The sequence below is a fragment of the Rhinolophus hipposideros genome, assembly GCF_964194185.1.
Source record: "Rhinolophus hipposideros genome assembly, chromosome: 20".
Taxonomy (NCBI): Eukaryota; Metazoa; Chordata; class Mammalia; order Chiroptera; family Rhinolophidae; genus Rhinolophus; species Rhinolophus hipposideros.
This window is the reverse complement of record NC_138066.1, coordinates 16,756,079-16,771,516: the sequence shown is the minus strand read 5'-3', so window position 1 is coordinate 16,771,516 and position 15,438 is coordinate 16,756,079. Positions and strand designations below refer to the sequence as shown.

Below are 15,438 nucleotides of genomic sequence, written 5' to 3'. Positions count from 1 at the left end.
CAAGTTCTTAGAAATATATAATCATGAAAAACTGAAAAATCTAAATAGATCAACAGCAAGAAAATTGAAACAATCATCCAACACCCACCCCCCTGCCGCCAAAAGTCTAGGACCAAATGGCTTCAATAGTGAATTCTACCAAACATTCTAAGATGATTTAATAATAATACCTGTCCTCCTCAAACTCATTTAAAAAAATTGAAGAAGAGGCAATACTTCCTAATTCATTTTATGAGGCCAACATTACCCTGATACCAAAACCTGGTAAGGTTAACACAAAAGAAGAAAATTACAGACCAATATCTCTGATGAATACAGATGCAAAAATCCTAAATAAAATACTAGCAAATCAAATACAGCAATATGTTAAAAGGATTATACATCATGATCCAGTGGGGTTTATTCCAGGGACACAAGAATGGCTCAACACATGCAAATTGATCAACAAAATAAAAGATAAAAATCTTATATCAATAGATGGAGAAAAAGCATTTGACAAGATACAACATCCATTTATGATTAAAACACTTAGTAAAATGGGTATAGAAGGATAGAATCTCAACATAATAAAGGCCATATATGACAAACCCTCAGCTAATATCATACTTAGTGATGGAAAACTGAAAGCTTTTCCTCTAAAATCAAGAACAAGACAGGGATGCCCCGTCACCACTGTTATTCAACATAGTATTGGAAGTCTTAGCCAGAGCAGTCAGACAAGAGAAAGAAAGAAAAGGTATCCAAATTGGGAATGAAGAAGTTAAATTGTCACTTTTTGCACATGACATGATTCTTTATATAGAAAACTCTAAAGACTCCACCAAAAAACTTAGAAAATGCAGTAAAGTTGCAGGATACAAAATCAATGCAGAAAAATCCATTGCATTCCTATATACGAACAATGAAATTTCAGAAAAAGAAATGAAAAAAAATTCCTTTTACAGTTGCAACAAAAATAATAAAATACCTAGGAATAAACTTAAAGGATATGAAGGACTTATACACTGAAAACTATAAGACTATTATTAAAAGAAATTGGAAGCAGACAAAGAAGTGGATATTCTGTGTTCATGGATTGGAAGAATCAACATAGTTAAAATGTCCATATTACCCAAAGCAATATGCAGATTTAATGCAGTCCCCCATCAAAATCCCAATGGCACTTTTTCAAGAAATAGAACAAAAAAATCATCACATTTGTATAGAATCACAAAAGACACTGAATAGCCAAAGCAATCCGAAGGAAAAAAAGAACATGGCTGGAGGTATCACACTTCCTGACTTCCATTTGTATTACAAAGTGACAGTAATTAAAACAGCATGGTATTGGCAGAAAAACAGACACAGAGACCAATGGAATGGAAATTAAAACCCAGAAATAAACCCATATATGTGTGTGTGTGTGTGTGTGAGTGTGTACACACACACACACATGGGCAGATAATTTTTGACAAAGGAGCTAAAAACATACAATGGAGAAAAGAAATTCTCTGCAATATATGGTGCTGGGAAAACTGGAAAGCCACGTGCAAAAGAATGAAACTAGACTGCTGTTAGTTACCATATACCAAAATTAACTCAAAGTGGATCAAAGACCTAAACAGAAGACCTGAAACAATAAATTGCATAGAATAAAAAACAGGTACTAAATTTAGGAACCTTGGGTTCGGAGAGGATTTTATGAATTTGATCACAAAGGCAATGGAAGTGAAAGCAATAATAAATGAATGGAACTATATCAAACTAAAAGCTTCTGCACAGCAAAAGAAACCATCAGCAAGACAAAGAGACAACCAACTGAATGGGAGAAGTTACATGGTCTGACAATTAAGTTCGCGAATTTGTTGCAACGATGTTGCTACTTTTTTAAATATCAGAGTGATTATTCATTATGAATTTGTACTAAATGGACAAACCATTAACCAAGTTTACTATTGGAAGTGCTGAAAAGGCTGCGTGAAAAAGTTAGACAACCTGAACTTTTTGCCAACAATTCATGGTTTTTGCATCACAACAATGCACCAGCTCACATGGCACTGACTGTGAGGGAGTTTTTAGCCAGCAAACAAATAACTGTATTGGAACACCCTCCTTACTCACCTGATCTGGTCCCCAAAGACTTCTTTCTTTACTCAAAGATAAAGCAAATATTGAAAGGAAGACATTTTGATGACACTCTGATGGCCATTCCAGAAAGAGTTCCAAAATTGCTTTGAAGGGTGTACTAGGCACTGGTGTCAGTGAACAGCTTCCCAAGGGGAGTACTTCGAAGGTGACTGTAGTGATACTCAGCAATGAGGCATGTAGCACGTTTTCTAGGATGAGTTCGTGAACTTTATGTTTATATTTCTTACCCCTATGTAATTGTGATGTCAAGTTTGAGGAACAGGTGTTATTTTTTTTCCCAAATACCTGTTTGATATTGAACATAGTGTTGCTGTGTATCCCTAATATGTAGTGTTTCTCCCAACAACACTTTTATCAAATCTTATTTTTCCTCATTGACTTGAGGTTGCCTCTTTAAGCCATTCAGCATAATGTTTATTATAAAAGATATGTGTAAGCCATTCAGCATAATGTTTATTATATAAGATACGGGATAGGGCTGTATAATTTTTTCCAAATATGTTCCCAGTTTTCTCAACATTTATTTATTCTCTAATTGTATGCTAAATTCCAAAATACACCTATATGGGTTTGTTTCTGGACTCTCTTGTAGATTGATTTATTTGTCCTACTTTTAGTATTCTAGAGATAAAGGTAGTTTTGTGTTATCTTTTGGTATTTGGTAGAGCAAATGTTCCCATTCCCTCATTATTTCTTGTTTCTGATTTTTTTTTGGATGTGCTACCATATGAATTTACTTAATTTCTCTATCATGAGCTTTAATATTTTGCATATTATAGTCTTATACTATTTGTTAAATAAATGTCATACTATTTGTTAAGTAAATATTTGTGGAAGTTAGACCACTTTTAGGGGTGGTATAGAGAGACTAAGTATTCCTTTTTAGTTCAACAAATATTTATGTAATATTACCTGTCGGAGGTAGGGTATATAGGATGTATAGAGGTAATATAAAAATGAGTGAGACACATTGTGCCTGCCTACCTGTCTGAGAGAGAGAGAAATAATTGCAATATAGTACAGTAAGTGCTTCACGATGTTTTGGAGCAGGAAGGAAGTAGGATCAGGTCTTCCTACTAGAGTTGAGATTTTACAAACATACTACATTTAATCTAAATCTTGAAAGATTTTGAGTAGGAATTTGTTAGGCAGATAAGAAAGAAGATGGATATCGGTGAACTAGTTAGAAAATTTTAATGTAAAATAATTCTTGTAATAAGGGTACTAATACTTGATCATTCAAAGTTCTTAAGATCTTAAGTAACACTGAAGATTTTTTTTTTTACAGGTAGATTAATTCCACTTTATATGGAATTTAGCTCAATTTCCTCATTTTAGGAGTGAGAAGTTAGGTGACTTTCCTATGGTTATATATTCTTGAAAGAATTGTTACTGAAACACTGTTCTAGGGAACTTTCAGAGCAGGCAAATTGGTACAAGTATATGGGGCAGTCTTGAAAGTATGTTAGAAACGGAATACAAATAACAGTTAACAAATAATGTTTTTTATTGCAGTGTAGTGTTAATTTAGGAAGGTACACAAGACCTATAAATATGTTTTATTTAGTTACAAAGAAGTTTTCTGGCAAGAATTAAAATTTTCAGTGACTTAAAAATTAGATAGGTAGTTAGCTGCTTAAGTTATATAAAGGGCGTGGAGAAAATTGGCCAGTGTTTTGTTTTCCCTTAGAAGTCTAGTGAAATCAGTTTTGGAGGTTTTTTAAATTGGTGAATAGCTAACATTTAATATAGTGCTTACTATGCCTGAGTGCTAGTCTGTGCTTACATTTATTAACTTATTTAACCCTTATATAACTTATTAACCCTTATAACTACTCAATTAGTTAGATTATTATTTTCATTTTACAAATTAGGAAAATGAGACTACCCAAGTCACAGCTTATAAAGAGTGTTGCCAGGATTCCTATCTAGGTAGTGTCATTCCGGAACTCAGGTTCTAGAGCCTCTCACTTATGAGATTCAGTTAAAATTGGGTAATCTGATATAAAGAAACTGGTAGCAGAATCACCAGGGAATTTACTGGTTATCTGTAGTGTCTACACATCTAATGAAGCAGATTTGATAAAGGCCATATTTTGTGTGAATCAGGTTTATAGGGGAAGCAGTTGTCTGTGTTAAATTCATTATTTTTTCCCATTGCATTTTTCTTTGGAATGTCTGTGTTTCAGTTGACACTGGCATGTGGTATCTGAAAGGAAAAGAAAGACCACTTACCGAGTTAAGTCTTGTGTGAATTTTCTTATATTTGAACATTATTAATAGATGGGACTCCTCCTATTGTTAGAAACATACTATGAGTACATCTTGAGTTGTGCGTGTTTCTAATAGTCTCTGTGTTGTATTATTTCTTCTGCTGATGGGCTCACTGCATCAAGATTAGGTAAATCTAAATCTTTAAGTCTGATACAGACAGGCTTCCAAGATATAAAGATTTAATTAACTTTTAGAAGTGTATGTATAGTATATGCTTATATACTACTATATAGAGTAAGAATCTTTTTTTAAGCACCACAGGTGATTATGATGATGAACTAGGTTTAGGAATTACCGTACTAGGAATTACTGTAGCCCACACTTGCTTCTCAGTGAAGTTCTAGACCTGAGATAATTTTGTATGTGCTGTTGAAAAATGGTCTTATGTTAATTATTCTTAGCAGCTTTTGCTTTGCCTGACTTTTTTCTTTTCTTGTTTCTCTGCAGTAGTTTATGCCAACGTGGCTTCATTCATACAGATGAACCAAGGATTGGGATAGCAGTATAAAATTAGAATCAGACAGCTGATTGCCCAGCAGGATGCCATCAACTAACCGAGCAGGCAGCCTCAAGGACCCTGAAATTGCAGAGCTCTTCTTCAAAGAAGATCCAGAGAAGCTCTTCACAGATCTCAGAGAAATTGGCCATGGAAGCTTTGGAGCAGTGTATTTTGTAAGTGTTAAAGGTTTAATGTCAGTGAACAGCATTTACTTAATACCCAGTCCTGGAAGAGTTAAAAACTAATATAAAGAGATACAGGCCACAGCCCATTTTATAGTCACTTGCATAGGTGTGTGGGTGTGTGGGTGTGTATAATATGAAAGTAGATGGTTTTATTGAGCTTCTTGGATTATTGGAAAAATGGGAAAGAATATTATTTTGCTTGAATTTATATGTTTAGAATTTTTAGCACAGTGTTGGTCTTAATCATTTGTATTGCTATAGAATTAAACATTACAGAACACTGATTTCTGTAGAGTTCCATAGAGTCAATTTTGGTGTTATGAAAATCTAGATTATTTGGCAGAAGGATATAGACCAGAGTCTTTTTTTCTTGTGTGTATGTGTATTTTATGGTAAAAAAAAATCAAATTTGCCATTTTAACCACTTGTAAGTGTACAGTTTGTGGCATTAATTACACTCACAATGATGTACAACCATTACCACTATCTATTTTGAAAACTTTTTCATCACTACAAACAGAAACTCTGTATCCATTAGCATAACTCCAAATTTTCCCTCTCCACCCAGCCCCTGATAACCTCCAATCTACTCTTCGTCTCTATAATTTGCCTATTCTATTAATATTTTATATAAATGGAATCATACAATATTTGTACTTCATGGATGACTTATATCACTTCACAGGTCATCCATGTTACAGCATATCAGTACTTCATTCTTTTCTATAGCTGAATAATATTCCACTGGATGTACATGGTTTGTTTGTCTATCTGTTGACAGACAATAGATTGTGTCCACCTTTTGACTATTGTGAATAAATGCTACAGTGAACACTGGCATATAAGTGTCTGATTCCGTTTATAAATTTGGATACGTGCCTACGAGTGAAAATACCAGATTACATGGTTAATTCTTTGTTAATCTTTTTGAGGAAATGTCAAAACTGCACCACAGAGTCTGCACCATTTCCATTACTAACCAACAGTGTACCAAGAGTTCCAGTTTACTCCATATCCTCACAAATGCCTGTTATTTTCTGTTATTTTGATTGTAGTCATTCTGTTAGGTGTAAAGTGGCATCTCGTGGTTTTGAGTTGCATTTTTCTAATGACTAACAATACTGACCATTTTTTCATGTGCTTATTGGTTATTTATATGTCTTTGGAGAAATGTCTATTCAAGTCCTTTTCCTAGTTTAAAATTTGAGTTGTCTCTTTGTTGTTGTTGTAGGGTTTCTTTTATGTATTTTGAATATTAAATTTTTATCAGATATATGATTTGCAGGTGTTTTCTCCTATTCTGTAGTTTTTTTCGGTTATTATTGTTATTATTAAAGACCTTTATTAACAGGTGTTTGCAGTTTGTTGACTTTCTTGAAAAAAATCAAGTTGTGAACTTACTGCAAATTAAAAATGAAGTTCTTAAAAATCTCAGCTTGACCAGATATGAAACAATTTAAAAACCTTTAAAGGTGTATTGAGAAAAAACAGGCTTTTTAAAAAATTAAATAACCCTTTTGTCATTACCAAAAGGAGATGTGTTTAGGTAAAAATAATGAAAACCCCATGCTGCATAGATAATGCAGATAGTTCTGGTTATCTGGTCAATGGGCAAAAAGCAAGCACTTACAGTCTTCAGCTCTAATCTTTCACTCATTTCTTATTGCTGTTATTTCATATTCATTTCTTCTTGTTGGTTTCTTCTTGTTGGATGACTAAACTGGATGATGGTAGAGATGGTAAGCCAGCATTTACTCAGCCCCACCCTGCTCAGCCTCAGGAGCGGATGAATTCTCAGCTGGTGGATGGGCTGCTTTTGTATCTGCCATCTTGTGAATTAGGGTTTTCTAGGCTTCTGCATCAGTAATTGAAGTTATGGTGGTACTGACGATGAGGTGGCCGTTGACCTTGGGTCTCATCTCCTGATTTTCCTTACCTTCTTCATTGCTGTCCTCTCTAGGCTGTCTCTGGCAAGAAGGGCCCCTGCAGAATCGAAGTCGATAGCCCCAATACATATTCGGTCTCACTGGTGTACGCTGTTCTCCTACACCCTGGTTGTCAGACCCTCCATCACTTCTCCCTGCACAAGCGGGATGGAATACTTACTGTGGTCAACGCCCACTGGGTCTCTGCTTGTAGTAAGGGAGGAGCTGTCACCTGTCGGCGCTGCTGGGCCTGGCCTTTGGGAACACTCTCCGATCCCTCATTCTTTTCCCCACTCTCACTATTCTGGTACTGTGTTTCCACAAAAATAAGACCTAGCTGCACAATCAGCTCTAATGCGTCTTTTGGAGCAAAAATTAATGTAAGTATAATAAAATAACGAGTCTAATATAATTATAAAGTAATATAATAAAATCGGATTTTATATTAATTTTTGCTCCATAAGACACATTAGAGCTGATTGGCTAGGTCTTATTTTTTGGGAAACACAGTAATTCTGCTGGGAATTGTGTGAAGGACCCCTGCCATGTGGATAGCGGCTATAATGGTTGCGGCCTGCTACATGTTTACTGCCTTGCACTGAAACTCCACCAGGGTCTGTAACATTTGCTGCCTCTCCACCCTTCTCTCTCTCAACTACATTCAACTCCACAGTCTCCATCTCCTACACTGCGAAGGTACTTCCTGGGATTATTCTTTATGGCAGTCTGGAGTTCAAATACATCTTCCTTGGTGTCATTCCTGTTGATGAAACCATATCAGTTTCTTACATTGAACCATTTTACTGTTCCCCAAACCTTCATTGCGATGACCTTGTCCCGCCAGCAGGCGCCACCAATGTAAAGCCACTCCCTGCGCTCCCCGTGGAGCAGGCTTGGTGTCTACCAGCCCCACCATGAGGACGGGGCCATGGGCTGTGGGCAGCTGCTAGGGGTCAGCCTCACCGCTCATGGTTGCGGTGATGGTGACGCCCGCTGTGGCAGCTGCGACTCCTCCCAGAAGTGTGACGGTAACCAGGCCAGCACAGGTGGGGGGGCTGCTCTCAGCTCCTGCTACTGATGGAACTCTCCCTTTCTTGATAATTTCCTTTGATATACAGAAGTTTTAAATTTGAATGACGTCCAATTTATCTGTTTTTTCTTTTGTTGCTTGTGCTTGGTGTCTAAGAATCCACTGCCAAATCCAAATTCATGAAGATTTACCTCTAGGTTTCCTTCTAAGAGTTTTAATGTTCTTAACTCTTATATTGGATCCATTTTCGAGTTAATTTTTGTATATGTTGTGAGGCAGAGATCCAACTTCACTTTTTTGCATGTGGAAATCTAGTTGTCCCAGTATCATCTGTTGAAGAGACTGTTTTTTCCTCCATTGAATTTGTCTTGACATCCATGTCAAATCAATTGGCCATATTGTATAGGTTTATTTCTGAACTCTCAGTTCTACTCCATTTGTCTATATATTTATCTTTATGGTAGTATATCACTGTTTTGATAACTGTGCTTTGTAGTAAGTTTGAGATCAGGAATAACTTTGTTACTGTTTTAAAGTATAGTTTTGGTTATTTTGGACCCCCTGCAATTCCATATGAATTTCAGGGTTGGCTTTTCCATTTCTGCAAAAAGTCTGTTGCAATTTTGATAGAGATTACTTAAATCTATAGATCATGTTTGGTAGTATTTGCATCTTAACAATATTAAATCTCCTAATTCACGAATGCAGGATGTCTTTCTAAACATTATTTAGGTCTCCTTTAATTTTGTTCAGCAGTGTTTTGTAGTTTTCAGTATACAGGTCTTACACTACATTGCTTAATTTATTCGTCAGTCTGGTATTCTTTTAGATAGTTATAAATGGAATTACTTTCTTAATTGTCTTTTCAGATTGTTCACTGCTGGTGTATAGAAACACAGCTGGTTTATGTATATTGATCTTTTTTATTATTTATTTTTCAATTACAGTTGACATGAAATTTTATATTACTTTCAAGTATACAACATAAGTGATTAGACATGTATATACTTTACAAAGTGATCACCCTGATAGGTCTTGTACCCATCTGACACCATAGATAGTTATTAAAATATTGACTGTATTCCCTATGCTGTACTTTACATCCCTGTGACTATTTTTATAACTGGCGATTTGTACATATTAATTCCCTTTCACCTTTTCACCCATGCCCCAAGTCCCCCATCTGGCAACTATCGATTTGTTCTCTGCATCTATGAGTTTGTTTCTCTTTTGTTTATTTTGTCTTTTAGATTCCACATATAAGTGAAATCATATGGTACTTGTCTTTCTCTGTCTGACTTGTTTCACTTAGCATGGTATCCTCTAGATCTATCCATGTTGTTGCAGATGGCAAGATTTCATTCTTTTTTATAGATGAATAATATTCCATTGAATATATGTACTACATCTTCTTTATACATTCATCAGTGGACACTAAGGTTGCTTCCATATCTTGGCTATTTTAAATAATGCTGCAATGAACATAGGGGTGCATATATCTTTTTGAATTAGTGTTTTTGTTAGGATAAATACCTAGAGGTTGAATTGCTGGAGCATATGCGAGTTTTATTTTTAATTTTTTTGAGGAAGCTCCGTACTATTTTTCATAGTGGTGGCACCAATTTGCAATTCCACCAACAGTGCACAAGGGTTCCCTTTTCTCCACATTCTCGTCAACACTTGTTTATTGATTTATTGATGATAGCCATTCTGACAGATGTGATATCTCATTGTGGTTTTAATTTGCATTTCCCTGTTGGTCAGTGATGTTACACATCTTCTCATGTGTCTATTGGCCATGTGTATGTCCTCTCTGGAGAAATGTCTATTCAGGTCCTCTGCCCATTTTTTAATCGGATTGTTTATTTGTTTTTGGTGTTAAGTTGTATGAGTTTCTTACATATTTTGGATATCAACCCCATCACATATATCATTGGTGAATATATTCTCCCGTTTGGTAAGTTGTCTTTTTGTTTTGCTGATGGTTTCCTTCACTATGCAAAAATTTTTTAGTTTGATGTGGTCCCATTTGTTTATTTTTTCTTCTCTTTCCTGTACCTAAGGAGCCATCCAAAAATATACTGCTAATGGTAATGTCAAAGCATTTACTGCCTATGTTTTCTTTAGAGTTTCTGGTTTTATGTTTAAGTCTTTAATCCATTTTGAGTTTATTTTTATATGGCGTAAGAAAGCAGTCTAGTTTCATTTTCCCCCCACATTGTATCTGTCCAGTTTACCCAATACCATCTATTGAAGAGACTGTCTTTCCCCATTGTATATTTTTGCCTCCTTTGTCATAGATTAATTGACCATATAGGTGTGGGTTTATTTCTGGGCTCTCTATTCTGTTCCATGTGTCTGTTTTTATGCCACTACCATGCTGTTTTGATTACCATAGCCTCATAGTGTACTTATAATATAGTTTGGTATCAGGTAGTATGATACCTCCAACTTTGTTTTTCTTTCTCAAGATTGCTTTGGCTAATAGGGGCTTTTTGTGGTTCCATATAAATTGTAAGACTGTTCCAGTTCTGTGAAAAATGCCTTTTAATAGGGATTGCATTGAATTTGTAGATTGCTCTGGGTAGCATGGACATTTTTACAATGTTAATTCTTCCTGTCCATGAGTACAGTAAGTCCTTTCATTTGTTTGTATCTTCTTCAGTTTCTTTCTTCAGTGTCACAGTTTTCTAAGTATAGGTCTTTTATCTCCTTGGTTAAATTTATTCCTGGGTATTTTATTCTTTTAATGCAATTGTAAATGGGGTTGTTTTCTTCTCTTTCTGATAGTTCATTATTAGTGTATAAAAATGCAACCAATTTCAGAATATTAATTTAGTATTTTGCTACTTTACTGAGTTCATTTATTAGTTCCAATATTTTTTTGTGAAATCTTTAGGATTCTCTATACTGTGTTTCCCTGAAAATAAGACTGGGTCTTATATTAATTTTTGCTCTAAAACATGCATTAGGGCATATGCTCAGGGATGTCATCCTGAAAAATCATGTTAGGGCTTATTTTCCAGTTAGGTCTTATTTTCGGGGAAACACCGTATATAGTATCATCTCGTCTGCTAATAGTAGTTTTACTTCTTGCTTTCCAGTGTGGATGCTTTTTATTTATTTTTCTTATCTGATTGCTGTGGCTAAGACTCCTAATACTGTGTTGAATAAAAGTAGTGAAAGTGGACATCCTTGACTTGTTCCGGATTTTAAAGAGAAGGCTTTCAGCTTTTCACTGTTGAGTTTGAGGTTAGCTGTGGGTTTGTCATATATGACCTTTATTATTTTGCGGTATATCCCCTTGATTCCCAGTTTCCTGAGATTTTTTTTTAATCATAATGGATGTTGGATTTATTCAAATGCTTTTTCTGCATCTATTGAAATGATCATAAGATTTTTATCCTTCATTTTGTTTGTGAGTGGTGTATTACATTAATTGATTTGTGGATACTGAACCAACTTTCATCCCGGGAATGACTCTCATTTGATCATGGTGTGTGATCTTTTAAATGTGTTGCTGAATTTGGTTTGCTAGTATTTTGTTGAGGATTTTTGTATCTATGTTTATCAGGGATACTGGACTATAAATATATATATATATATATATATATATATATATATTTTTTTTTTTTTTTTTTTTTTTTTTTTTTTTGGTAGTGTCTCTGGTTTTGGAATCAGGGTAATGCTGGCCTTATAAAATGAGTTTGGGAGCCTTCCCTCCTCTTCAATTTTTTGGAATAGTTTGAAAAAGATAGGTAATAATTGTTCTTTGGATGTTTGGTAAAATTCACCTGTGAAGCCTTGTCATCCAGGGCTTTTGTTTGTTGGGAGTTTTTTTGTTTTGTTTTGTTTTGTTTTGTTTTAAATTACGGATTCAATCTCCTTACTATAATCAGTCTGTTCAGATTTTCTGTTTCTTCCTGATTCCGTGTTGGAAGATTGTATGTTTCCAAGAATTTATCCATTTCTTCCAGGTTGTCCAATTTGTTGGCATATAATTTTTCGTAGTATTTCCTTATAATCTTTAGTAATTCTGTCGTGTTGTTGTCACTTGTCTTTCATTTCTGATTTTATTTATTTGGGCATCTCTCTCTGTTTCTTGATGATTTGCAAATATTTTATCCCATGCCATAAACTGCCTTTTCATTTTATTGATTGCTTCTTTTGCTCTACAGAAGCTTTTTAATTTGATGTAGTCCCATTTATTTATTTTTGCTTTTGTTAATTTGTGCTTTGGGTGTCATATCCAGGAAACTGCTACCAAGACCAATGTATGTCAGAGAACTTTATCTTAACTTTGTTTAAATCGGAATGTTTTGCTCATTTACATTTGATGCAATTATTAGTTTTAGTTAAACATAAGTCTGTTGTTTTCCTATTTAATTTCTGTTTGTACTACCGTATTTCCCCCAAAATAAGACCTAACCAGAAAATAAGCCCTAGCATGATTTTTCAGGATGCTTGTAATAAGCCCCACCCCAAAAATAAGCCCCAGTTACCATTAGATGTCAGTCAGATGGACGCATTTAGTATGTCCCTTGCAATACACGATGGATGTATTGAATTATAAAATAATATTAATATATAATTAAATATAAATATTATTGACATGAATACTTAAAATAAATAATATAAATTATAATTATTTGTAAATACTCAAGTGGGTGCCTTTGGATGAGAGATAAACGCCTATGTAAACTGATGAACTCGAGATTTATTGCCGAATGACCAATCGGAGTACAGACAAAGCGCACAAATAATCTGCGCACTTGATAACGAATGGACGTGGTTGTATCTAATATGAATCTTCATAATTCAGTACATCATGTGTTGTAACGGATGTACTTAATGCACTCTTGTGAAATAAAGAAACGTTTTCTGAATTTTCGTGCCTGCAATTTTTCATCGCTTTTGTGTGGACCATCATTCTTAACTGTCATCATTTTGTTGCCATTCTCGTCTCAAGTCTTCAATTAACACTTGATTTAATGGTAGATTTAAAGGAAATAATATTTTGACGCCCAGACAAGATGAGTGCAAAAAGAAAGCTATTGCGTCGAGTACAACCAAGAATCGTGGAGGACTCCCGGGGCAAGACTCTTACGGCTTTCTGCAAAGAGAGAAAATTGGATCTCCAAATGGTCCCAAAATGGCGAGCAGAGCACGATAATCTCAGTGAACAGGTGGATGAGGGAAATGCTAACAAGCGCAAGTGTGGATCAGGTCGGCAACCATTATTTCCTGAGCTGGAAGACATCATCTGTGAATAGATTGCTGACAGGGAGCAAAGGCTTTCGTTGTGCGCAGGGCTGATATTCAAGCATTTGCCCTTGCAATGCACCACAGTTAGAAATATCCCCAGAAGAATTCAACGCATCACAACACTGGCTAAATGGCTTCCTTCAGCGATATGAACTGTCTCTAAGATCGACAACACTGTTCAAGCTGGAAGATACTGAAGTTATTAAACGTGCACTTGCACTGAAGTCCTTTGTTGATGGCATCAACTTTTCTAAATACCAACTCTCCAACAGGATTGCTATGGATGAAACTGCAGTGTTTATGGGCCAAGGATCTCAAATGACAATTGATTAGAGGGGTGCCTCGTCAATCTACATTCCCTCCACTGGTTACGAAAGTGTGTGTGTTATGTGTATTTTGGCAGTTCATCTAGATGGAGAAAGAAAGCCCCACCTCTAATCATCACTAAGGTCTAGAAAGATAAGGTTGAACGTGATTCAGGCATTTATGTTCTTGAAACCGAAAAAGCCTGGTGCACACAAGCAGTTATGAGGAAGTCGGTCGATTTAACGCTGCCACTTGTTTTGCGAGGTGGCCAAAGAGGCCTGCTAGTCTGGGATTCAGCCAGCACTTACCGCACTAAAGACATGAACTTCCTTGCAGAGAAGAATAGATCAAATAATGATTCCCGCAGGAATGACTGCCTATCTTCAGACTCTTGATATTTCAATAAACAAGCCATTCAGGGACCATTTTCACATGGAAGTCAATGACTACATTGAAAATAGAACAGAGAGAAATCAGCGTGGAAACTTTGTGAAGCCTCACCTGCAAGAGGACGTGACTTGGGTGAAGAATTCATGGGACAAAATCACTGACAGCTGTGTTGCCGATGCACTACGAGCAGGCTACATGGACAGGAAGTGCTCATTTAGGAGAGCTCTATTTCTGGACATGAGAGATTAGGGCCAATGGTTCTGCAGGAAATGGAGTTGCAAGAAATTCAAGCTGGAATTCGAGGTCTTAAGAGTTATGACGATGTTCCAGAAGATGACATGACTATTTAAATAAATGCAGATTTTTGTACATGAATAAATGAATAAATGTAGCTGTACATGAATATAGATTGTTGTACATGAAAAAATAAGACATCCCTGAAAATAAGCCCTAATACGTCTTGTGGAGCAAAAATTAATGTAAGACTCGGTCTTATTTTCGGGGAAATACAGTATCTCTTCCTTTATTCATCATTCTTGCCAACTTTGAATTAGTCAAATGTTTACTGTTATCATTTTTAATATAGGTTTTATTATTATTTAGGTATGGGCAGGCCAACAGATCAGGTAACAACCGCCATTGAAAAGATAGTTTGTTATAGTCACAGATCCCAAGAGAAGTGGGCATAGGGGGCCACATGGGGAAGCAGTGGTGTCAGTGACGAGACAGAGGAATCAAAGGAAATACATGGGCAAGAGCCTTTACTGTGGTTTCTATGGGAAGGAACAGGCGTGACAGGGTAAGCAAGTTTAGGATTAGCTAGTTTCAGCAGGCTCTGGAGTATAGGGGCTATCCTTAGTTGTCTGGTACTTGGCCCTGCAGTGATGAGCGCAGGAGATAGGAGGCCCAGAGTGTGAGGTCATTGGACATACAGGCTCTGGATTGGTGGTTTGTATATGTAAGACATGCTTGTTTACTATCTGTAGGAATTAGCTATATCTGGGAGTAGCAGGCCTTTTTTGTTAAGAAGGCCCCAGATGTCAAAGCATCAAATTACAGCATACAAAAAGGCATGAGTGATATATACAGAGGTGTCCCCAAAAATGTATACACATTTTAAGAAGGGAAAAACTGTATTAAAATTATGCTGAAGGTAACCACTTTGAGCACCTCTTGTAATTGCAGAAGTCAAATGTGACGTGTATTCAGCTTTTGTTATCGGAATATATTGAGTATTACAATTTTGATACAGGTTTTTTCCTTAAAATGTATATACATGTTTTTGGTACCCTTTGTATGTATTTTCCCTCTATTAACTTTTTGATTATGTATTTTTAATCTTTTTGTTGCCATAGAGATTATAATATATATTCCTGATTTATTATAGTTAAATTATCACTTTTACCACTTCTCAAACAATGTAAAAACCTTATAGTA

General features: G+C 35.7%; 1 protein-coding gene and 1 pseudogene across 2 annotated transcripts in view; one reads left to right on the top strand and one right to left on the bottom strand.

Annotated features, from left to right (window-relative positions):
• TAOK1 (TAO kinase 1) overlaps nucleotides 1–15,438 on the top strand; it is a 136,194-nt gene that overhangs the window by 47,626 nt on the left and 73,130 nt on the right. Inside the window, 1 exon segment of the mRNA XM_081027076.1 lies at nucleotides 4,849–5,073. Coding sequence (XP_080883202.1) covers nucleotides 4,942–5,073 — 132 coding nt within the window. The 5' untranslated portion in view covers nucleotides 4,849–4,941.
• LOC308489249 (Y-box-binding protein 1-like) lies at nucleotides 6,837–7,926 on the bottom strand (annotated as a pseudogene). Its single transcript has 2 exons — nucleotides 7,517–7,926; nucleotides 6,837–7,314 (listed from the first exon to the last, which is right to left on the bottom strand). The product of its transcript is annotated as a Y-box-binding protein 1-like (transcript).